The following is a 25,606-nucleotide window of genomic DNA, read 5'->3' on the forward strand; positions in this document are numbered from 1 at the left end:
TCCTTAACCGTCTGTGGGATGAATTTGTTGCTTAAATATAAAGAGGTTTGTGCAGTGAGAAATGAACGATGAAGAGCGTGGTTTTTGATTATTGAATTATTTGTTATTAGTTGTTTTGGAGGTATTGTATGATTACGATGCATACATCTTGTGAGAAAGCTGTAATTATTTGGTAAAATATCTATCTATTAGTTGGTTAAATGTCCATCGAATTCCATTGATTTTGAAAGTTCTCCTTCGTCCTTCTTTTTATAACAATTATATCAAAGAGAAAAACGATCAGTTGATCAGCATAGCTTAAAGTAATCGTTGTGGACACCTAAAGTATGATCAGAAATAATAATATCCCATTAAGTCTTACGAATAATTGATACGTAAAGAATAGTGAAGCATCTTTCTGATGTCTGACTTATGTCAGACACTTTCACTTACGCTCACGCGTTAACCCATAAGTCTCCCTTGGACACGATTCAAGTATTAGACGCAAACTATTTGTGCAAAATCACTATCAAAGACTCGCAGTTACTCTAAAATACTTCCATCGTGAATGTTTGTTTAAAAACACTTTCCATATCCCTCGCAAAGTTGACGCACCATTTATGTCTGACTTATGACTGATATCTACTGTTTCAGAAAGCCATAGAGGAAAAGTAACGAGTCACATGCTGGTCCACCGTCCTCCCGTGCTTACGAAAAAGGTTTCTAAAATTAATCGGAAAGAATTCGACACAGCAGGCGGCTCTGTCGAGCATTTCGCCGGCGACCTTCGCGATGGCGATGCTCCACGACGCTCCAGCTCGTCCCACGCTCAGCTTTCGTTGGTCTTCGTGGTGAACAACGTCGAGGGAGTCGATCGAAACGTAACGCGCGCTCGATCAGTGCTCGAGCACGTGCAGAAGGTATAAATAATTCCAGATGATGCACTCGCTGCGTCTGAATGAAGCTGACAGGCCATGTCCTTGCGACAGCGGCGCCAGCGACCTTACTCTAATTGTTCTTTGGTGCAACGAGCCACGCGAGGGCGATTAACTGAAAGAATTAATTACAATGTTCGAAGAGTAGGATTTTTTTATCGTCTCCTGCGAATATAACGAGAAACGAAGAAACCTTTAATTGAGGAAATGCAGAAGTGCCAACGAAAATGTTTCATTTTAATACAATACGTGCGAGGGTGTTACGAAAGGTAAAGAAGATGATGAAATTGTGAATTATGAGATGTGTACGTTGGGACAAGTTTAATAATAAATGGGCAACAGTTACAGCTGAACAAGTCGAAGAGAATATAACAATATCACCTACGTTAATTCCAGAAATAACTAAACAATCATCCGGACCAATGTACAATAAAATTCTATTTTATGAGGACGAACGCCAGTCTCTCCATTCTGCAAGAGGTACGACTGTTAAGAGGAGGATTATGCAGCAACCATTGAAGAAATCTCTTCCATCAAGCAACACTAACTATAATTAGATTAATTATACATTTATATATTATATTATTATATTAATTGTACATTTTTCAAATAGTATTACGCGTACATTAGTTTTAAGCAAATATCTCTTCTAATATCTCTTCTATCAACCAACACTAATTATAATTATATTAATTATATATTTATATGTTATACTATTATATTAGCTATGCATTTTGTAAATAGTATTACGCGTGCATTAGTTTTAAGCTAACTTTTATACTTGCAACATACGATATGCATTAGATTGCAGTTATAGTAGTGCAAATGCATATTATTGCGTTACATGTATAAGTACTATAAAAATATACATTGTAATCTTCATTTGTAGCGCATATGTTAATTATTTATTTAAATAAATCAATTATTTAAAAGAAATACCATGAGTTACATCATTTACCTTTAACTTCATCCACCACCTGTCCTTCTTCCTCGTCATTTTCACAAGTAGAAGTAAGATAAATTACAAAATTTCAAAATTATCGAAAAATTGGGAAAGTATCAGGAGAACATGACGTCATAGGAGGTATCGGGAATTCCAGGAATTCTTGATGACGTCATTTCTAAGAAGTGGCACTTTCGAATACCTCCTCACATGTTATGTTCTCCTGATACAAAGTCGGATTTTCGAGATTTTGTTCGAAAAATCGGCAAAGTATCAGGAGAACATGACGTCACAGGAGGTATGCTTGCCACTTCTAGGAAAATGACGTCACTTCCAAGAATCGCCAGAATTCCTGGAATTTCTGATGACGTCATTTCCAAGAAGTGGCACTTTTCGGATACCTCCTCACTACTTATGTTCTCCTGTTACAAAGTCGGATTTTCAAGATTTTGTTCGAAAAATCGGCAATGTATCAGGAGAACATGACGTCATAGGAGGTATCCTAATAGTGCCACTTCTTGGAAATGACGTCATCGAAAATTCCTGGAATTTCGGCGATTCTTGGAAGTGACGTCATTTTCCTAGAAGTGGCAAGCATACCTCCTCACTACTTATATTCTCCTGTTACAAAGTCGGATTTTCAAGATTTTGTTCGGAAAATCGGCAAAGTATCAGGAGAACATGACGTCATAGGAGGTATGCTTGCCAGTTCTAGGAAAATGACGTCATTTCCAAGAATCGCCGAAATTCCTGGAATTTCTGATGACGTCATTTCCAAGAAATGGCACTATTCGGATACCTCCTATGACGTCATGTTCTCCTGATACATTGCCGATTTTTCGAACAAAATCTTGAAAATCCGGCTTTGTATCAGGAGAACATGACGTCATAGGAGGTATCCGAAAGTGCCACTTCTTGGAAATGACGTCATCAAGAATTCCTGGAAATGGCGATACCTCCTGTGACGTCATGTTCTCCTGATACTTTCCTAATTTTTCGATCGAAAACTCGAAAATCCGACTTTGTATCAGGAGAACATAACATGTGAGGAGGTATTCGAAAGTGCCACTTCTTGGAAATGACGTCATCGAGAATTCCTGGAATTCCCGATACCTTCTATGACGTCATGTTCTCCTGATACTTTCCCAATTTTTCGGTAACTTTGAAATTTTGTAATCTATCTTACTTCTACTTGTGAAAATGACGAGGAAGAAGGACTGGTGGTGGATGAAGTTAAAGGTAAATGATGTAACTCATGGTATTCCATTTAAACAATTGATTTATTTAAATAAATAATTAACATATGCGCTACAAATGAAGATTACAATGTATACTTTATAATACTTATACATGTAACATAATAATTTACATTTACACTAGTGTAATTGCACTCTAATGCATATTGTATCCTGTAGGTATAAAGATTTGCTTAAAACTAATGTACGTGTAATAGTATTTGCAAAATGTATAATTAATATAATAGTATTTCAAATTATAATTTGTGCTGGTTGATAGAAGAGGTTTCTTGAACTTCAATGCATGCTGTAAGGTCCTCATTTCCATTTCCATGTTGTGTTATCTGTAACAGGAAGGAAATGCAATCAACTAACAAGTACAATTTGAAGTGAAATACCCTTGCTAATTTTAACACCTGCGCAGCGGATTCGACAAGCCTCTGGCACTCGTCGCTAAATCCCGAAGTAATTAGGCGAAACCGCGTCACGTTGATTACATAATCACAGCAAGTTTGAGTCATAAAATTCGGGAGATGACAGCTGCTCGCATTACCAGTGACGAAACATGCGAATTCCTTCGCGAGCAGACAAATTGCTCGTTCTAAATAAATCTTCAGGTGCCACGGATGGGGATAATGCGGCGTCTACGGAAGAAAATAGAAATTTCTACGATTTTAGGATATTTAACTACTCGAAAAAGTTCACAGTCCACTGTACTCTACTTAATAAAATTTATGACACGAGCACGACGGGAAGCAATTGTTTATTTTCCTATAATAACGTATTGCACTTTTAAAAAGAAAGAGCATTTGGAAATAAATTTTTCAGAATTTTACAGGATAATTTTTCACCCCATGGTGCTTTGTCTGATAAAATCTATGGTATAAATAAACTGGGGAACGATAACACATTGAAATTTAAAAAAAGATCGAGCTTCTCAGAATAACTGCACCATCGTTGCGCTTTGTTTTACGAAACCTGTAACGCGATGAAGTTGGTGGAAGAAAGCGCGTTTATTTCGGACAGAAGCGACTGGGATCGTTCCTCGTCGATAAAAAAGAGGAAGTTATGCGAGTCTGGAGAAGGTCGCGAGCTGGCGCCCGACCAAGGTCACCAGCGATGGAATTTACGACCTTTCGAATGTTCGACGACCCTCTTTTGTGCCACTGCTAGAAATATCTTCGACAGGCTCGACCTCCGTACTAGAACCACGGCAGGAAGCTTCATTGTTGAGCTAAAATAGATTTAACAACGACTAGTGAATTTCATTCATGAACTGATTCAAGTAAACGTTCAACTCGACGTTATTTCAATATTAGAATTATTTATTATTATTAGAAATTAATCATTCATGAACTGATTCAAGTAAACATTCAATTCAACGTTACTTTAATATTAGAATCATTTATTATTATTAGAAATTAAGAGTATAGAAATTGTTGTATCTTCTTCTGTTTGTATTCTCGACATCTCGCGCCAGCTTTCAATTTACTGATTTATTTAGAAATTAAATAAACGCTTCATTCTTCTTACCTAACGCCAGTCGAGGACCATTCAGTAAAGAGGAGTCCACGTATCGACGGAAATATGCGCGATTCAGTGGAGGATCTTCTAGCAGTCTTCTATTTCGGATGAGTAAGTGGCTCAGGTCCAGGTGAGAGAACGGGTATTAATCGCGAACACAATTCGTGACTAATTTCAGTAACGACTGCCAAATCACTTTGCCGGGTGTGCTACTACTGAAAATCATCGAAACTCGACGGATAGACGCGTGTCGTTGACACTTGTTTCGTGTCGCAATGCTGTTGCTTCGTGTACGTCGAGTTCCCTCATCTCCGTGGCAGTAAATTTCGCGCAGCGTCCCGTGAACGGTCGATTCACGGAATGCAATTTCACGCACGACGCCCGCACGTCGCTGAGCTTCGACGCGGAGGTGCAGCTGATTGCATCTTTGAATTGGAGTTCCAAGTTTGTAGCTCGAAAGCTTCCACTTTTGAGCTTCTTGCATTTGGAATTTTGGAAATTTTGGAAATTTAATATGTCGAGGCTTCAAATTGGAGTTGCCAAGCTTTAGACATTTCTAACTTTAAAGTTTTCAGCTTCAAGCTTGAAGCTTCTCTAATTTCAAGCTTTCGAGTTCTCAAACATTTTATTTCTCGACCTTCGAAAGCTTACTTTTTAATTTTAAAGCTTCCAAAGTTTTCAGCTTTAAGCTTGAAGCTTCCCTAATTTCAAGCTTTCGAGTTCTCAAACATTTTATTCTTCGATCTTCGAAAGTCTATCACCTTTCAAACTTCCAACTCTTTAAATCTCGAAACCTTAGTTTGAATGAGCTACAGCATTTACATTCGCACATCCGTGACAGACAAAGCGAAATCTGTTCGCAACGAGGCTTCCGGAAACAGGACGCGCAGTCCAGTTTCTGGTAACAAGTTGTAGACAAAAATATCGAGGACAAGTTCGTCTAAATAACAGATGAGTCCGTTCTCGACGGTCAAAGAGGGACGGACGTCAGATAGACGCGGAAATCGACGCTATTTCGAGACCAGGAACGATATTTCCGTCCTTCCGCGTCACATCTTCGGCCTCCGCGACACGCCTAATCGGCGAGCTCTCGTCTGAGCGTTCCTCTTTGACTGGCATTCTACTTGCGCGGATATCCGCCCCTCCACCCACCTCCAAGTAAAATAAATACGATATTTCCGGGTGAAACAGATACACCCATTCGCGGAAGTTTGCACCAGATACGTCGGACGTGGGTCTCAGAAAATTAATTTCCAAAAATATCTGACGCGATAAAATTCAATAACAATTAATTAAACACATTTGAGTCGCCAGTCTCGAATGTTTCACTTTCGATTTGTCGAGAATGCAACGTGCATCTCGACTTTTTCATTGAAATGGAAACCTTTTATTGCTGCCAGACGTTGGGGATAGTTTCTGTTGCTAACGTTCGAGAATACGACGAGTTCAAAGGATGCAAATTGTTCCTAGTAGCTTATATACTTGTCTCTATGCAAGAAGCACTTGTCTCCACTTGCTCGACACAAGTTACGACCGATCTTTGCGCGTTAAAGAAACATTGGTCGTCCCCACTTACTTCGTCTGACTATACAAGGCGCATATTCTACTTGTCTGACTAGCGTCGACTCTTATGCTACTTGATCAGCCAGAAACGAGTCTCGTTTTGCTTGTCTGTCTCGAATCTTGTTTCGCTTAACCGACTGAGGACGATACTCTTTCTTTGTGCCACTGTTTCACGTATACATTCTCGTTTTAACTATTTTATTTACAATTTGTTTAACTCGTTTACTGTCTCGTTGAGGAAACGTCCACGAGAGCCCAGAACTTTTTTCAGGATTAGACGACACCAATTGAAATAGACTTTACTTATTTATATTTAGAACATTCTAAAGAGAAAAAGTGAAATAAACGGTTTTTTAAGTTAGCGCAAGTATGTGTCGCTGTAGAGCTTAATTGTTCGGTTCAGATCGCGTTTCAACGCGTCTTTGTTAATTGAACGTTTGTCACATATACGTGGCGACTGATAGCGGACGAATTAAATCGATTACAACAGCTGATCAACTCGAACTCTAACGTGAAACGATTACAACTTTGGAGCAATATCTTTATTTTCCTACGAATACAGATTCGTTACGTGTATGTATATATATATATATTTCTCTTAACTGTACGGTTTCATAAATACGTGAATATAACATTTACATGCGTTTCCCTTCGTTTTTCCTCGTTTTCTTTTTTTTTTTTCAAATGTACATAAATAGTACTGTGAATCGTCGCGCTTAATAAAATACAATGGATACGTTTTAATATTAGTAGAAAAGAGAAACGTGTTACATTGGAACAGAGTATAACGAGACTAGCGAATCAATCGTTCAATTACGTTCGTCCATCGAGCGCGATTAAACGTTCCTTCGATAAATTTCCCTTACTTTTGCTCGAATTACGGCTTGCCCTCGTAAATTACAAAGGAATAGCAAAAACAGAGTGTTCTTCGCGAATAGAAACAAAAATCTCGTCGAATCGTTCGATCGAAAGAGGAATACTTGAACAGCTTCGTTAAAAATATGTTTACGAAGATGTACAATATTTATTCGCTCGAAGTAACGATAGATTTGTCCGTTTCGCGAGTGCAATTCGTGATCGACCGACAAATGATACGCTTAAGGGTAGTTCGACGCTTGGTTACATGATTTCTAGCCGCTTAGAAGGATAAACGTGTTCGCCACAAGTGGTACACGCGCCATCGCTACTCTAAATCTATATGTACAAGTCCTACTGACATCGCTCGAAGCACGCAGCTTCCTTTCCTCGATTATATAAATGTCACTGGTGATTCTCGTCTCGCGTGGATTAATGTAAAGGGCGTCGAGAACATCGTTTACCTCGCGACGTTACGCTACCACTGTGATTACAATTCATCCGCGTCCCTCCTTCGTTTAAAGAATCCTGTCCAATCGCAAAGTCCATCGTACAACGTGAACAAGAAAAGATATGTATGGGTGAATCGTGTCTTTTCTTCTTTCTGTGCGACGCGAATCGGTATGATACAGTAAAATATAAAGCTATAACAAATTCTGATACGTTACAGTAACATGACAGATGGTAATTAACTTGCAAGCAACGATAAAGCATTTTGTGTTTGCTAAAAAAAAAAAGAAATGAAGATGAAAAATATACAGAGAGAGAGAGAGAGAGTGGGAAGAAGGAATGGAGATTATTTATAAAATCTTTAAAAGAAAATAATACATGTAGTATATAAACAATCTTCCGTACAGAATTTTTGCTGATCCATCGTTTTAAATAAATTCTGTATAAAAACAACAGTTACACGTAAAGGGGATTAATATCATTGTAACATCGTATACGCACATTCGTGCGTAACTTACAGTTGTGTCACGATAATATTAATACATATGGAACCACGATTGATGTTAATTTGTATCAATCGAATCGATAATTAAAAATTAGAAATTGCACGTGAAATATGATATATGTATATATATATAAAAAAAGAAGAAGGAAAAGAGAAGAAGTCAAGTGGCAAATGGAGAATATAACGAATGGAATAATACTATGGAACGTGTCTGTAAAATGGAAAACCACTGGAAAAGATCTTTAACGCCACGATGGGATATATCAGGGCGTCTTAACCGCGGCTACGCTTCTCTCGATTACGTATAATTACTGTACAATAGCTAGTTGTCTTCTTTATACACGAGGCTGACACGTGTGAACGTTAAGCTCGCGCGTGTGAGCTTATTTCTCCTGGAAAAATATATATATATATGTAGCTACAATTAATGTTCGCTTAAAACTTACAGTAAAATGTCTTCGCTGGAGGAAAACGTATGGACGGCAGAAGTGACGCTTGTTGTATCGTATATACTCGTGCAAACAATTGGACAAATTTCAAGAAAGCGTAATGAAAGAGAACTCAATTACATCTGAACTTATTTTCTACTGTCCTTTTTCTTTTCGAGGAAGTCTTCTGAAATTTTTAAAATTTGAACAATTAACGAAGAAACAAGGTAATTATAAAATAAAATCGTAACAGTACAAAAGTATATACGATGATTTTAATTTAACTTAAATGAAAGTAGAATAGCGATAATATATATATATAATATATTGTTCTGCTTCGTTTTGTCGACATCTTTTAAAATCTATAATGATTAATAGCACGATAGCACTTGGTGAATTTCGTGAACGGAAATGAATATACCTTCAATTTAATTACAGGCGTGTAGTAATAATAATATTACCATTATAACAGTATTATTAGCAATATAAGTGATTCGATGATAATAGTGATCTACTCGCATGCAATGGATAATTTCTTACAGAGTACAAGTGTGAACAACGTGTATGTGTATGTGTGTGTGTGTGTGTGTGTGTGTGTGTGTGTGTGTGTGTGTGTGTGTGTGTTTGGGAGTGTCTGTATGTGTGCAATTAAATCTACCGTACGAAATGGACAATTATTATACAAAATACCTTTTAGGAACTTGAAATTCTATGATAACGCGTGACGTCCGTGAGTCGAATTCGAAGGGAGTTTAAGACAAAGTGAGACCTTAAGCTAGACATTAACTGAATAATTAATATTGCTTTGTACACGTTTAACAAACAGGCATCCTTCGATAATCATCGAACGATCGATTAAAAGCGTCTGCCCGATCACAAGGTTCATCATTCTCCCGCAGAGGACTAACCGTATAACATCTATACCGTCTGCCTCGCCTCCTCTACACGTTCTGTCTTTAGAAATCCTACACGTAAATCGATAATTTAATTGATTAAAATATAGATTGTACATGGAATAATAATCGACAAGTTAAAACTAAGCCTGTACCAGATGCAGAGTCGACTGGGACATCGGCCAGCAAATCTCTGTTCTCTTCATCATCTTCTTAATATAATGCAAACAGCTATCCGATAATAATTATAATAGTATTCTGTACATGAGTATAAATAACGTAGAAATGATTGGAACGTTAACTCTAGATTGTAGTTGATGGGTGTCCAGATTTCGAAGCGATTGATTTTGTACAGTATCTTACACTTATCGTTAGAATTTTCAACAGGGTAGCAGTTTCACGTACCTGGTAGAGGAAAAAAGAAAGAGAAAGAATTAGAAACGTCTCGATCGTCACCCATCAACTGACAAACAGTCTTTCCTCGATTCACGCGCAATTTCACTTTCAATCAAATCGATAAGCTCTCGAAAGTAGCTGATTTGTTACTTTCTAAAAATCTTCAACCAAACGATGGAATGACAATAATTTCACGTTAACAATTAATTGCTCGCAGCGTACAAAGAGTGTTTACCGCGTAAATCGAGGGACGAATCCACTGCTCGAGCCTGTAACACCTATCCGTTTCTGTCGATCGTCCTGACCGCCACGCTATCTGCTATTTCGTAGTAATATATAAAATACAGTTACAGATTTATCTGACGATATGTGTACATATAGATATATTATCAAATATTGTTGTATATAATTTGATAGCTGAAGGAAATATGGAGACGGAATACGTTACGAAGGCACAAGAAGGTCCTGCTGCGCCGACACTCAACGATCTTTCTCAAACGGACGCGTGAAACTCCTCGCACTGAGCTCCCCTACGAGCGTTCGCCGTTTTATAGTTAATTATTCGTCGCAGTCTCGATAAAAGTGCAACGTGTACTCCAAGTAATCGACACCGTGTTTATTCTTACAAATATTCTGTAAAAGAAGAAAAATTGCGATGGTTGAACATTGAGCTATAAAATGTATCTTGGAATTAGTTCGGATTCGACTTTAAACCTATGCAGATTTTTAAAGAATCCATTTGCATTTAAATAATATATTGAAAATGATCACGTTTTTTTACACGATCGTGATATATATATACTTAAATGAAACTGATAAAATTGATTACCTCTTGCGGCTGTACAGTAGGCACGCGAAACCTTAACGTTCTCCTGAAATAGTGAGCAACATCGAGGGGAAACGATTGGTCGCCCCTTTGATTGTTATTCTCGATATCAATTTTCAGTTGAGCTTGTTGCTGCATCGTGTATTTCGGGCCGCACAGCGGAGACTCGTCGACGCCAGGATTTGTTGGCGACGAGCACTGCTGCACCAGACCGTACCAAGGCATTCCACTGAGACGCAAATGAAGAAATTAGACCGTGAACCACGAGACAACTGACGAACCCGTTAGAGTGTCTAATTATGAGAAACTTACATGAAATGTAACGTGAGCTGAACGTCTGGCATGTGCTTCGACAGAGGAATGGTGCAAGTAATGTTATTCGGAGCGTCCTGCGAGGACGCAAAGCAATACTTTTGATCGAGGGAAGCGTTAAAGTTCTCAGCTACTATCCACAACTGTGGCTTAGGCTCTGGTGGTAATGATCCTGCTGCGTTGCTAGCTACTTCCGCCCAGTCTCCACCGCTAGTATCTCTTCTTGTCCTCTTATGCAGATACTTGTAATTATTCTACGATAAATAGAATGATTTTTAATATTTCTCAGAATCATTCTTAGTGTAAGACTCCTCTGGTTTTATTATTAATATGTGAAATATTAATTGATAATTTGTACCTCTTTAACGAGCGTTTGAGTGCTTGGATCGGATGGGCTGATACCGTTCTGAAAGCTTTTGCTTATTTTGCGTTTCTCCTCGTGCACGCTTAATGGCTGCTCTATGTGATCTGCTAAAAAATAAAGACGCCATTTTGGTACACATCAACGATGGTACTCTCAGTTAAATTGTATCGTACACGTTCGAGGCTCATGTGCTGTAACGCGATACTTACAGATCGACTTCTTTTCTGGTGGATGGTCAGGCTCGGAGTCTTCAAACTGAGGAATCTTCGGTATACAACAGAATACCTGAAAGTATTCATTGACATAGTTTCAGCTTAATATCGAAAGCAAAACGGAATGAAACGCGAAAGTACGCTCATACGAAGAGAAAAGTTATACCTGACACGGATTCGCAAATCCAGTAAAGTGTCTGGGACAATTGGTAGGTCTGCCCAATGGAATCAAGCCTTTGCTTAAGGACGAGTCCACTTCTGATCCTTGATCGTTCTCGTCCACGTTACTGGGGATAGCACCGGCACCATTTCTGCTCAACCAGTTACCAGGGATCTCGCTAAGGAATTAATTTCACGTACTCGTTAGCATTTGTCCGTGCAGTTAAAGCCTCCCTCCCTGCATTAACACCTTTAACCACGAACCTGTTCTTCTCTAGCTTTGGTTGCGGCCCCGAATGACTAATGGGATACCACATTTCTTGCGAATAAAGCTGCTGTTTCGTGTGAGGCGTCTGTGTGGAAAACGCGTTGCTCTTCACAGACAAACTGCTGTCCAGACCTCTGCTGTGCGATCCGTGCTTCGTGTACAAGGACGACAACGTGCTGTCCAACAACGAGTTGTACCGAGGATCGTAATTGGGTGTACTCGAGACCGTGGACGGGTCGGCTGGTCTGATTGCCAACATTCCATTGCCAGCCACCGCTGACCATTCTAAGCTGCTACGTTTTTGATATTCTAAGAAGTATAACGTCGCCATTGCGACTAAGCTGAAACCACAAAATCCAGATCTCAATCGTTTGACGAAAACGAACGCGATTTGCGAGCGGGATTGTAGGGAAGTGCTCAATTACCAAAACGCCATGATAAGGATAAGTATAACGATGATAATCTGGATGAACTTGTTGCTGCAAAGCAGCTCGTCCTCCCTCTCGCCCTTCTTCCCTTTTCCTTGAACAGTAGTCTTACTATTAATCGAGGATGAGTATTTGTTACTTGATATGCTAGAGATTGTACTAATCGAACTTTTCAGGCTGTCGCCCCGTTTCAGCTTCGCCAGCCGTTTGTTTATTCGCTCCAGTTGGTCTATGCGAGTCTCTAAACTGTCCGTCACCTGAAAGAATCGCGCACAATTTTTATAATACAAGAAAATAATGGCGTTATCATGTTGCAAAAAAAAAAAGTGGATTCTACTGGTAAATTGCTAAATCTTAGGGAAAATTAAATATTATTAAATATTATTATTACTTTGCACAGTTCTTTGACAGCGCCAACGTTCTCCATAAATATCCTCTCCTTGTTAACTACAAGGAAGTTCTCGATCCTCTGGCCATTTGGAAGGACAATGTCCCCTGCTGGTAGCACAGCTTCCGGCAGTATCTGCTGCACTTCCTGCGCTATGACTCCAGTGTCTTCTTGCTGCTTAATGCCCAGACCAGAATGCTGCGCGAATTCCGGCGCGTATCTATAACGGACCACTCTTAATTGTTGCACGTTTCGCAGCTGCTCGCGTGTGTCCACTTCCTGCACGTTTTGTTTCGCTCGAGCGTCGCTGGGTTGGACGATGTGGCCAGTTACCTGTGGAGGATTCGATCCAGAAATGTACACTCGTTTGGAGACGCTGATACTGACGCTTACTCTTCTTGATTGCAAGTGGATTCTAACTAAACGACAATACCTTCATATTGCCATGAACGACGAGAGCCTCGTCTGGCCTGTCCGTGTTAATTCCAACTCGTCCAACATGGTAGAGGCTGTCGGGTGCTGCTCCTTTTTGCCAACCACCCTCTGCACCCACGCCGCTGCCTTCTGACTCGAATTGTCCTGGGTTACTTGCCTGTATTTTCGTTACAATTCTACTTGAAGTTGTGTTTAAGAACTATTCAATGTTAATTTATAGCGTGGATAATTGTTGGAGCTGATAGAAGAGATTCAGAGAGTTATATGTCTTGTTATATTTCCTTTCGTTTAATGTCTAAGGATAATTGTATATCCTTATTGGAATTTATGTAACGCGTTTCTATTCTCTCTATAATAAATTATAGAGGGTTTTCAGAACTATAGACTCTCTATCCAACACCACTGACGCTGTAATTGGGATAACAATTACCCTGACGATGATTCTCTCTGACGCATGAGCCACCACTTGATAGCTGGCTTGGTCGGCGGTGTGAGCGTGCAGGCCGACGACTAAATGGAAATATCGTTGATCCGGATTCGGTTTCCCTTTCTTACGCATATTGTTGCTGGTCGTCTCGCTGAAGTGAAGACGGCCAACGGTTACCTTCGTAACCCGCTCGCCGCCTAGTTCCACCCTGAAACCAGCTCTATTTTAGTGTAACGTAACCATTTTACATTTGTCGGGGGTGAACGGTTGTTTGAATTTCGCACTAAAGGTTCCGAAACGTGTTTGCCTGGCAGTTCTCGCGCGACGTGGAAAATGCGAAACAGAAAAGAAAATTAATCCGTCCGTTTCAACCCTCAGTTAGGCGGTGCGTTTCGCTTTCTGGCCGTTTCGTCGACGATCTTTAGAGCTTTAGAAACGGCATCCGTAATAAGCCATCGTAATCACGCCTAACGAAGGGTCAATAGTAATTTATCTGGCTGCTTTGTAGGTTTGTCTGTGTACTTACGTCACCGGATGAAACGGTTTCTTACTCCTGTCGCTCTGGCTCTGCTCGACTCTGATCGTTTGCGTCGGGGACTCGACTTTGACGCCGTAAAAGTGCAACTGGAAGCTACTTATCTTTTTCAAACCTTCACCAGTTCGGACGAATATAGCCTCACCTTGGAGCTGAGCGTGACAAGTAATCTGGAAAAGCAGTACCGCAACCAGTTCTGTTTTAGTACCTCAATAATGTGGGATAACGAGAAACGCGTTTAACCCGAGGTGGTAAATGGCAAACAAAAAGAAACGAGGGAAGGTTCGATCAATTTTAGCGGGGAACAGTCACAACTAAGATACTTTGTAACGACTGTGACTTTTCGATAAAAATAAGATTTGCATAAATTCTATTTTTCGAAAATGATCGCTATTGATGTGCCGGTTGCCTCAAGACTGAACAAGTTTCACGAGCAGACGTACATTCTAAAACAAACTTCGACGCTCGAAAAGTCGATTATCGCTAAAACAAGAATACATTCAACCCTCTTTCCCAAAATATTCGACGCTAAACACTCGATACCTGAAAATGATTCTTCTTCTGGCAAACGAACGCGTCGTCGGAGTTACTGAAATTGAACCCCTTGTCAGCGTCGACGCGATAATGGGGCACTGGAAGTTCCTTCAGATTGTGATCGCAGAGGACGTGCCAGGAGGTCTGCTGAAACGGGTGGAACCGGATGCACTGGTAACTGGCGTCGATGTAGCTGTTATCCGCCACCTCGTCGCCGTCGAGGACCGCGCTGCTGCTGCTGCAACTGTGCTCGACCGTGCCCAATTCTGGTTCCTAAAAACGACACGAACTTCTCAGACAAGTTTGACGCCTCTCCCCTCTCTACTATAACGCGAATCGTCCTTGATCAACGACCACTACCGTCTCGCGTGTCTCTACATGATTTAGCGCAATTATAATGGTAAAACATTTTACTCGTTGCACCTGCTTCACATGGACAAGACCGTCCTGGCTCAATTTTCTCTTCTTGGGGGCCGATTGAAGGGAGGAGTACAACGTGTTGATGTTACCAGGACTGTGCTCGTGCGGCAGAGGCACCAGAGTCTGACCTATCTGCTGTTGGGGTTGAATGTTGGGGGTTGCTGGCCCAAGATGAGACGTCAGCACCGAGTGAGTCAACAGCATGGGGTCCGTGGCTGTCGTTAACGCCCTTGGCGATGCTGGTAGTAAAGTTGGCGCGTAGTTTGCTTGATTTCCTTGGTGATGAAGAAGCATTTCTTGAAGAGCTACCTTTTGATCTGGAATTCATTAAATGAAATAAATCGACACGCTGTTTATTCAGCTTCATCGCTCTTAGGGGTTGTTCGACAGGACTCACGTGGCGAATGTACGTGTTGGGTGTCGTTGTGACCTGGCGGCGAATAGGGTGGTTCGCTGCCACTGTCCGGTGGGCTTTCTGGTAGTGCATGTCTAAAATCAAACAATCAAAGTACTCATTCATGGCCTCTATAACAACTACCATCAGTAAACATTGTAGATTTCCACGTTTCAATTTTAAAACAGTGAAGATAGCTTAAATACCAACCATGTTCCCAAATAGAAATAGACATCAGCTCATTATCATCAATTAAAATAAGAATAACAAAAATAATAAAAGTAATCGAGTCAAACTGACTCAGCCCAGAAAGGGAAGGGATAAGAAGCGTTTAAGCCGCGAAAGGCGGCCACGACAGACTTAATCGCGGAGGTTGTAATTCCAGCCCTTGGCCGAACTCGACTTACGGGTGAACGTACGATTGCGGATCCTTGTATGCGGCGCCATTCGGCACGGTGGTGGTACCGGACGTGCACGTACTCGACACAGGATGACTTTGGGTAATCGGCGATGGCAATCGAGACGGTGGCTGTTGACCGGTCCCCGCCTCCACCCTGCCACCGTGCGTCGCTGTTCCACCCCCGTTCTCATTGTGCGCGAGGGTGTCCGCGAAATATCTGTCATGAAACAAACAGACTCGATAATCGAACAGAAAATTCTACGATGAAACTCGTTAGTCGAGAATCGAACGTTTTAAGCCTCAGACAGACTGAAAAATCGCGATCCCCGACTAATCGAGTCGCGACACGAAATTATTAGATATATATGAAAAACTGCGAGACCTTCGAATTGATACGTGCGTTGTTACGATGTTTCTTGCTGGAAATTGTCTGCAAGGAACTGGCGATTATCAAGGACTTCGTAGGAACGGAGGTTTTGTTTTATTTAGTCTCTGAAAGTGTGATATCTGTGAACGTTAATTTCGAGGAAACTTAGAGGATTCGTTGGAAATAAGTACTTAATCGATCTGTCTAGTATCGATGCTCTTTGGTGCACCTGTTTCTTGGAATATTCTTTGAAAAAAAAAATGCAACTGCGATTTTCCTCGAGTCGCGTGCCAATCGTGCGTGCAAATTATCGGCACACATCGTTATCGTGCCGTGATGGGAATGCAAATCGACTTCTAAATTAGTCTTCCATCGCGAGAATGAAATTTACGCCACAGTAATTACGAATCGTTGATCGATCGTTCTTTCGATGCACTAATTATTCGCGGTGCAATAGAACTGCGGAGGCTATACGTTGATTCACGATGGAAACAATTGATTAATTGACAGGTCCGTAGTCGCGAGGGCTGATTAGTGTCAATGAATTAATCTCGACGGATTAAAAGAAGAACTGGAATTAGATTTTCGGGTTTCCCGTTTACGGATTTTCTACGAATCCCATCCACTTCCGTTACGCGATCCGTGCAACGATTTACGTTGAATAACACGTACGACTATATTGCTCCCTGTAATTATGCAATTATTCTGTCGGGATTTCAAGTCCTAGGATCCTTGATACTTGTACCGATTACCATTGAATATTTGCCAGCTGACTTGAGAACAGTCTGCTTCTCCATTTATTCAGAAGCTATACTCGTTTTGTTGCAAACATCTTCGATCTCCGATTGTGATCGTCGATTATTGTTCACAATGTAACGTATGAAAAAAAAAATCGCATGTACGACGGGACACGAGATTGTCGATAATAATTGCGATGATTTAACGACACTGTAAATCTTCGTCGAACGATTGAAATCGCTGTCTTCGAGTGCTATGAATATTTATCGAAACTGGTACAAAGCGAGGCGACATCGAAGTTGAATTATGTTACAAGTTCTGTGAAAGGCTTGGAAGTCGTGAGTCGATGTGCAACCAGATTCAAGCTTTGTCTTAGCTAGTGTTTGCTCGACATTTGTCTTTGATGGTTGTTCAAACGTTAGATCTCTGAATTTCTCAGTAAGTTCTTCTTAATTTTGATTTGTAAGTGAAATTATTGGTCCACGAGTTTAAGATCAATTTTTTTCGACACCATATCCAGGCTCGTGTCGCGGTAATCAATTACAATTAGCGATAGAAGAATGGTCATCAATTAGAACTAGAAATAGAAGAAGATTTCTTTATAGTTTGAACCCTATTGACTCAAGGCGCGGCAAGGGTCAAACATAGACGCCATTATCGTTACTATTCACCCGACCCACTGACTACCATGAACTCTTCACGAATTAAACTTTCTATGTTTCATTTTAATGACAACGCCTTCAATTCAAACGACAAAATCAATTACAAACACCTCTGCGTAGCAGAAAGAAATTCTTTGAAACTTGAACCCAATCAACCCGCAAAGTAGAAGGGGTGAGCCACAGTCAGCCATGCCATTTATCTACAAATTCAAAGTGAGTCTCTATACTTATTACACAATAAACGTAACATAAAAATATCAAAGGATGATGAAATTATCTTCTCGTCGATCAATCACTAATTTAGTCACGCGTGGAATAAATGAATTTTTCGAGTGAACATCTTAAAACGACGAGTTAGTTCACCATTCGCTCTCAGAGTAACATATCAGCTGCAGAAAGCTATTGATCAATTTTTAAATATCTCGTAATTGCTTTTAATTAATAAATATGCGGCAGTATGGTAGTAATAACGATAATCTCAAACGATGATGTTGGTTTTCATTGGAAACCAAATCCAAAAATGAATCTCTTGTCCTCGATTGAGAAAAGATGGCATTTCTTTACAGATATATATTTCTAAAGTGTGTTTATATAAAAGACGATAGAGTCAGTAACCGATGCTTTAGGTCATCAGCTCCATATGTCTTAACTTTAGTTCAGTTCTCCAGAGAGAGTGCAAGGCAAAGATCACTTCCAATGCGTGGAAATGAAGAACAGTATAGAAAAATAAATCGCTATTAGTTATTTATGAAACCAATTTCCAGCAGATGATGAAATAGAAAATTTCCTTTCTGGACGCGTTCAATAAAGTTTCCGCAGAAAAGTCGAGCGTAATGGCGAACGCACTGATGGAACGTTTCCCGCGCTTTCGACCCCGTCGTAGCAGCCGCGACGCAGCAGGGATCAAGGGTGAAGAGAGCTTCCATTCGGTTGATCCGTGAATGAAATCTGGTTCTGAGATGAACGCGGGGCCTTTAATGGGACGAGTGCGTTAGGTTGGATTACCAGCCCTGACGTGGCCAGCACTGATTCCATCAATTCCGTCCAGCCTGTCTCTGTCATTATATCATTACACCTCTGCGGCCGCTATCGTACGATATCTGTCTGCTCCTTCCACATCCGCGCGTGGACAAGCGTGTGCGTGTGCACACGCGTGTTTAAGCAGTACGGTTGATAACATGCATCGTCTGCACGCGTTTCTGCGTCGACGACGCGTCCTTCTTCTTCTTACCACGCATTGCACAAACGACACTCTGTGCAGCGTCTGCCATCGCTTTTTGATTGTCCTCCTGAGGATTCTGTCGCGTGTTTCGTGGCGAGGAGGATAAATGGTGATGGAGTTGCGTGGTTGGCTGTCGTTGGCAATGTGTGCGTGTAGGGGAAAATGTTTGATTGAAAGGATAGTGAAGTATATGGAGGAACTTAATTTTTTTGTTGGTAGATGCAGTGGTTTTTATGTCGCACAATTTTTTTTCTGATAGACGAATGAATTAAAGTATTTTTTGATACTTTTATTGTAGTTATTATTAAATGGAAATTTGAGGAGATGAATTTATAAATTTGTTTAGAATTTTTGTCAGTGAGATTCAATGAATAGTCGTTGGAAAGAGTTACACGAGCGGTTTGTATCGGCGGATGATGAAAATCCGTGGTTCCGATTGCAGTGAATGTTACACATGTGCACGTGCGCCCGTTGTAGGCGTCAACGATGGCTACCCATCGAAATCGACGTAATTGTCACACGAAAGGAGCTATCAGAGTCGTGGTTTTCAATGCTCGAACATCGACGGAAGCTGCATAATGCATAAAAAACAAAACAGCGAGAAAATAATATTTTTTAAGAATCTTCCACGAATTTGTACTCGAAATTAATGAATATTCTTCAGTAAAGAGTTTGCGCGTTAAGATTTGCAAGGATAACGAATTTAATTCATCGCGTTTCAAACATTCTTAACGAATCGTGTACAAACAGCAGCGTTACCCTTGAAACTAATTAATGGTCCGATGGAAATCGGAGAATTAAAGAACTGCGCGAAACCTCGACGATGTTTGCCAATATTTTTACGATCTTCGATATTCTACCAAGCGTATTGGACAATATGGAATGTACTTACGTGGCGGGTTGATCACTGTCGCTGTTGATAAAATCTTCCAACTGCGAGAAGTCCAAGGCCTCGTTGTCTATGCCTCCGACGAAATCGCTCCGACCTGAACAAAGAAACGGGTTACCGGTTATCAATAATACCGACAACTGCCTCGGGAGATCACGATAACACGGACGTCATTTAAATATGCCATCTCCAGCCGCCTTGTCGCTTCAAAATGGCCGAGAGTAATCCTCGACAGAATCACCGCAGTCAATCTCAACTTAAAAGCCACATGTCTCTGCTAAAACATTTTTCTATCTCTATTATCCATGCAATAATTTAATATGACGCGACAAAATAATCAATTACACACATTGTACTTGTAAACATTACCAAACAAGTACAAACGCCCTGTAAAAAATAATAAAAAATCGTATAGCGCGGTGAGAGATGAAAGAAAACAATTTTCTATTCGTCATAGATAGAATAGCGTTGTTTGTACACAGTTTGGAGAAACTGGATTCGAAACGGGAATAGAAAGATGGCGGATCGAGCATCATCGAACCTGTCCCATTCTAACTTGATGCATCGACGCGAGGGGCGCGTTTACACGTACGAGTTACGTCTCGCGACGAGCTCGAGGAATGAGGATGCAGCTAATTCCACGTGGGAGTAATAGCAAGGCAGGTGAGAACGACGGCGGCGATTCACCTCGGAGCCACCCTAAAGGTCTATCGGGCGCTCGATTTCGAAATCGCTCGGCTGCGCGCTCTCCTTGGAATTCAGCGCGCGTCTGCTTCGACCAAGTCGTTCTCCACTCCGCGATTCGCTTCTTAGAGATCGCAACGAACAACGACTGGACCCGTTTTTATCGATAACTACTCTGCACTGTAAATAAACGAAAATTTTTAGGAAGATGATTCATTTAGAAAAGGAAAGAACAGATTGCAATTCAGGGCGCGTCTGTTTCGAGCAGGTCGTTCTCCACTCCGCGATTCGCTTCTAGAGATCGTAACGAACAACGCTTGGGCTCGTATTTATCGATAACTATTCTGCACTGTAAATAAATGGACATTTTTAGGAAGATGATTCATTGAAAAAAGGAAAGAACAGAAGTCACATCGTCATGGATCGTCATAAGCGTCAGCCTTTAAATCTCGATAGTAAACAGGAAGAATTGATTTTAAATAAAATCGCGAGGAAAGATTTGTAAATTTGCACGCCATTTAAAATTCCAAAGCACAATTCATTATAAAAAAAGTACGTGGCATTCGATGGAATCTCGAAATTCTTAGGAAGATGATTCATTTACAAAAGAAAAGAATAGAAGTCACATCGTCAGAGATCATCATATGCGTCAGCCTTTAAATTTCGGTAGTAAAGAGGAAAAATCGATTTTAAATAAAATCACGAAGAGAGATTTGTTAATCTACGCACCACTTAAAATTCGAAGACTCCAAAGTACAACTCATTATAAGAAAAGTACGTGGGATTCGTTGAAATCTCGAATCACATGGTGACTGAACGCGCTCGCGAGATATGACTTCGACGATTTACACGATTGTTAAGGAAACTGGCAATAACGGGCGATAATAATGAAATCGTGTGGTAACGCGTTTTAATGGCAGCAGAGTCGGAGAAAGTGTGAGTTCATTCAGTGGAGCGAGTTTTACGAGCAATTGAAACTCGAACAAAGTATCGGCGCTCGTTCAATGGCGGTCGTTGCGGTGGATCTTAGAGTTTCCTCGGTGAGTGTCGCAATGCTCGCCTCTGATTTCCATGATTTCGATTAAGCCAGAAAGATCTCACAGTCGATCGATCGCCAGAGAAATTCTCTCTTTGAACCGTTAAAAAAAAAAAAAAAAACGAATGGTTCACCATTCGCGAACGTAGCGTGATCAAATAAAAGTACGATAAACTTTAAAAGAAACGAAAATTCGCAGGAGTGTAGCTCAGAAATTCTCTCTTCGAACAGTTGAAGGAAAAAAGAAGACGATCACTTCACTATTCGTGAGCATAGCGTGATCAAATAAGAGTACGAAAAATTTTCAAAGAAACGATAGTTCGCAAGAGTGTAGCTCAAAAATTTTTTCTTTCAACGATTGAAAAAAAGAAGACGATCATTTCACTATTCGTAAACATAGCGTGATCAAATAAGAGTACGAAAAAATTTCAAAGAAATAATAGTTCGCAAGAGTGTGGCTCAGAAATTCTCTCTTCAAACGGTTGAAAAAAAAAAGACAAAAGTTCACCATTCTCGAACGTAGCGTGATGAAATAAGGGTACGAAAAGATTTCAAAGAAACGAAAGTAGCTCCATTTTGTAAGGACGAAAATCAGCGGGTCCTGAATAAACTGAGCGCATCGAGGGGGTCAAGAATCAGGCCGTGTTTCTCGGCTGCAACCGTAAACTCGTACGCGCACGAAGAATACAATGCGATCACGCAGCCCTGGTACACTTAAGCGTTTAAGACTCCATGTCAAGTGTCATAACTCGTGGCTTCCGGTCGGCCATTCACGCTGCCCGGCGAGCGTAAGGGCGCCTCTAAGACTTCGCTCCAAAGATACGCATCGTACGAGGTTAAGCGACCCATCAATGAACCCTGTTCACGTTCACAAACAACGATTAACCAACGAGTATATTGTTCGTACGCCTGACACGGATACTGTTCCTCCACCTCTGCGCGAGTACGCGGCGCAATGCTGCGGAGCAAGCTCTGATTTTCGCATTCCAGGTATTTAAATGCCAATGATGATCAATTTCAGAAAACAGAAACGTGGACGTTAGAAAATTAGTTAACTTGTGAACACGATCAAAGAAATCGAATGCTTCGACGAAATTCGAAAAGTCGATTTATCGTTAATCGTTTTGACTCGTTCATTGTCGATATTTAAAGATTGCTTGAGAAGCTACTTAATATCGTATAGAAAAATAAGTAATGGCTGTTTTCTTTCGAAGAAAGGACGGTTGATAAAACGCCACTTTGGGTACGTAAAAAGTCTAGATCTATCTCATGCTCGCCCTAAAAATCGGTGTTTTCCTCTCTATACATTAACAGAACGCGAGCTCGCGGTGGTTATAAATATGAAGTCGAGCTAAAAGCAACCATCGACGACATTAAAACGAGTTTACGCTCTTCCTCGAACCGTTTCGAAAGCATCGCGTCCGTGGAAACGGAGATGGGAACCGATCGAGGGAAAACCTGTAATCGTCGAGGAATGCTCGACGATAACCGCTGTTTGCGTGTTTCCTAATGCAAATGCACGTATGACGAAATAATTCCTTGTTATGCGTCTTGCTGTTCCGTTAAACAACGCTGAGGACGCACGTTAGAACCTTCTCACTCCAGAGAACCCAACTTCAAGTTCGCTTTCACGCGAGACGAGATACCGCGGTAAACAAAAGCAATTTAAACTAACATCTCGCGTTACCAAATTGCAAACAATTTCTTCAAAAATAATCGTACAAACTTCAAATGAACGTTCGTTTCTCGGGCAGTAGTCGAAGGAACAGGCCGCACGGCCATCGTCGAAGGTGAAAGAAGCCACGAGGCCGCGGACACGTGAGGAAAATCGTAATGCGCGCTCTTCCACGAAACCGACGCCGCGTAAAAGTACACTTTTGCGTCTACGCTTTGCATAATCGACCGCGTTACACATTTTTCGGGAATTTATTCCCGATGTAGTCGACGAACAACGATGGAATCTTGATTGGTCAACTGTTCTTCGACGCTTGGAATCGACGAGAGGGAACAACGCGACGACTCGCGACGCGTTTCGAGCGTTTCTGGTGGAAAATGGTGGTATCTGTCACTGTAAAAGGGTGAAATCGGTCGCTTAAACGAGTATTTATTTCTAGACGAGCTCCACGAGTCGCTAGTTCGATGATGAATAGACAGAAAGGAGAGAAATTAAACGAGAAATTTTGTTTGGCGAGCAAAAAAGGGAGTTGGTCGATCGCACGCCATTTTGAAACGGTCAACCGAGCGACCATTGGAGACGCAGACACGTATATAAACTCGAGGCCGATATAATATACGCGACAGAAATTTGAGGGGTGAATTATACCGGTGGTTGGACCGTTGCCAACCAATCCCTCCTCGAAGTATCGACCAAACACCGCCCTTGGCTGCACCAAGATGGACTTAAATCTGAATATTATTACTACACCCCGAGCCAACGTAGATATAACTAAGCAGCTGTAATTTTAGAAAGACGACTGGTTTGATAGCCAAGCTGCAATAAAACGTTTTGGATGCGTCTCTTCTTAAGTTCGTCGAAGACGATTTCTTTACAAAACCACGAAGTTTTGTTGGTGACGTTAATCTACGTAAGGTATAATTAATATTACTAGTATTACTATTATTATTAATATTACTATTATTACTATTATTATTAATGATATCGTTCGCCATAATTTGTACGTACACGTAATTACAGTCACAAATCAGAAATGTGAACCGTAACGCGTGCCACGTTCAAGAAACACGAATGTGTCTTCTAAAACATGGTTCAAATAAAATGGAGAACGTTAGTTGAAACGTAAGACAGCGAAGAGTGAGAAAGAAACAACGGAATACTCGACGTAGAAAGGGAACGAGCTGTTTCTAGAAGGTCTCCGCGTGCCCGAAGAAATGGCGTTCGGGAAACTGCGAGGCTGGGTTTTTCCGATCCGGCTGAACTGAAAGGAAGGTATGAGAAAAAGGATGCGAAAGTGAGAGAGGAACACGCGTTCGGCTCGCCGCGGAACGGTCTCATTGTCCGCGGCGGAATCGTCGCGGCAGGATGAACAACTTTCTAAGATAAAAAGAAAACGGAAAAAAGAGAAGGAAAAAGGAACGATTGTCTTTTTTTCCACGGTGCGCGCTGCTAGTTTCACCGTGTTTCTGCCTTTTGCGTAATAATTACATTGTTATTAGGAACAAAGCGACGGGAAGTCGTTAGGCGACTCGACGTTAATTTCACGTTTAATCGGGAAACTCGAAACAGTGCGGACCATGAAATCGTTCGCCATGTTGTGTCTCTTCATCGCGACACGAGGGTGAAGAAAAGAAGATTCTCTTTGGGGTAATCGAGGGTTAAAATCTCATTTTCTCGCCATTCTAACAATCTGTATAAGAAATTACTTGCGATATCATTGAATTGAACAAAATAGCGCTGAGGAACGGTAAAAAGTAGATTTTATTTCGAGAGATGCGATCGAGAAAAGAAGAAAACTCCTACGAACGACGTAAACATTTTTACATTATATTTCAACTATGAAAACATCGAATTGTACCATGTTATTAACTTGTTTTTGTACTATGAATGCAACTTGGTTTGTAAAAAAGGAAAACAACAGGCAATCATTAATCATTTGATTGTCTTATATATATATATGTATATTTTTCAAAGCTGACTTTCTCCAATAACAAGAAAAACGAGAGACTCTTTCGCGATCGAGGCAAATCGAAGATCGCGAGCGGAACGAAAGTTCTTATCGGGCTGACCATCGAAACTTCATCAAACCGTATCATTTGTATCAAGGATATCGTTTCACGTGCTCGCTGGTGTAATTAACGTCTACGTTGTTACGCTGTTTCGTGTTTACGTAAGTTCGTGCGCGCGAACAAGTTCAAATTCGCGATGGACCGAGCGCGGAGAACCTTGACTGGAACGATCGCTCGAATCGGACCGTTTGGGATCGAGCATCGATCCTGGCTAACCGTTTCTCTTGGCTTCTTTCGCGGGTCAAGGCTGTCCCCTCGATGCCGTCACTCATCGACGACCGTATTTTGTCTATCGAATCGAAAAAAAACTCCCTCGACTATTTAGACTCGTACGTCATCCATTTTGTATCGCCATTACCAACAGCTATTCTTTTTTAAGCAAATACCAGTCGAAATTGATGCTTCGATCAATATTGACAACGAATCCTTCAGTCAAATCATCGAGCTATACAAATG

General features: G+C 40.9%; 1 protein-coding gene across 5 annotated transcripts in view; it reads right to left on the bottom strand.

Moving 5' to 3' along the window:
- Positions 1-10,232: 10,232 nt before the first annotated feature.
- The window catches only part of LOC143425155 (myelin regulatory factor), a 45,183-nt gene continuing 29,809 nt past the window's right edge, over positions 10,233-25,606 (bottom strand). The window contains exons 2-18 of one of the 5 annotated variants that reach the window (XM_076897712.1): positions 19,690-19,783; positions 15,828-16,025; positions 15,412-15,503; positions 15,009-15,331; positions 14,604-14,867; positions 14,052-14,230; positions 13,529-13,745; positions 13,097-13,255; positions 12,667-12,996; positions 12,273-12,532; positions 11,844-12,188; positions 11,587-11,758; positions 11,418-11,493; positions 11,203-11,315; positions 10,845-11,098; positions 10,536-10,761; positions 10,233-10,339 (exon numbers count right to left, since the gene is read on the bottom strand). In XM_076897712.1, the coding sequence (XP_076753827.1) occupies positions 10,265-10,339; positions 10,536-10,761; positions 10,845-11,098; positions 11,203-11,315; positions 11,418-11,493; positions 11,587-11,758; positions 11,844-12,188; positions 12,273-12,532; positions 12,667-12,996; positions 13,097-13,255; positions 13,529-13,745; positions 14,052-14,230; positions 14,604-14,867; positions 15,009-15,331; positions 15,412-15,503; positions 15,828-16,025; positions 19,690-19,783 (3,377 nt within the window). In that variant the 3' untranslated portion in view covers positions 10,233-10,264. Of the gene's footprint in view, positions 10,340-10,535; positions 10,762-10,844; positions 11,099-11,202; positions 11,316-11,417; positions 11,494-11,586; positions 11,759-11,843; positions 12,189-12,272; positions 12,533-12,666; positions 12,997-13,096; positions 13,256-13,528; positions 13,746-14,051; positions 14,231-14,603; positions 14,868-15,008; positions 15,332-15,411; positions 15,504-15,815; positions 16,026-19,689; positions 19,784-25,606 lie in introns of all 5 variants that reach the window. The other 4 variants (XM_076897710.1, XM_076897711.1, XM_076897709.1 and 1 more) reach the window with 4 other exon arrangements.

This window comes from Xylocopa sonorina, chromosome 7 (genome assembly GCF_050948175.1).
Source record: "Xylocopa sonorina isolate GNS202 chromosome 7, iyXylSono1_principal, whole genome shotgun sequence".
In the NCBI taxonomy this organism is placed as follows: Eukaryota; Metazoa; Arthropoda; class Insecta; order Hymenoptera; family Apidae; genus Xylocopa; species Xylocopa sonorina.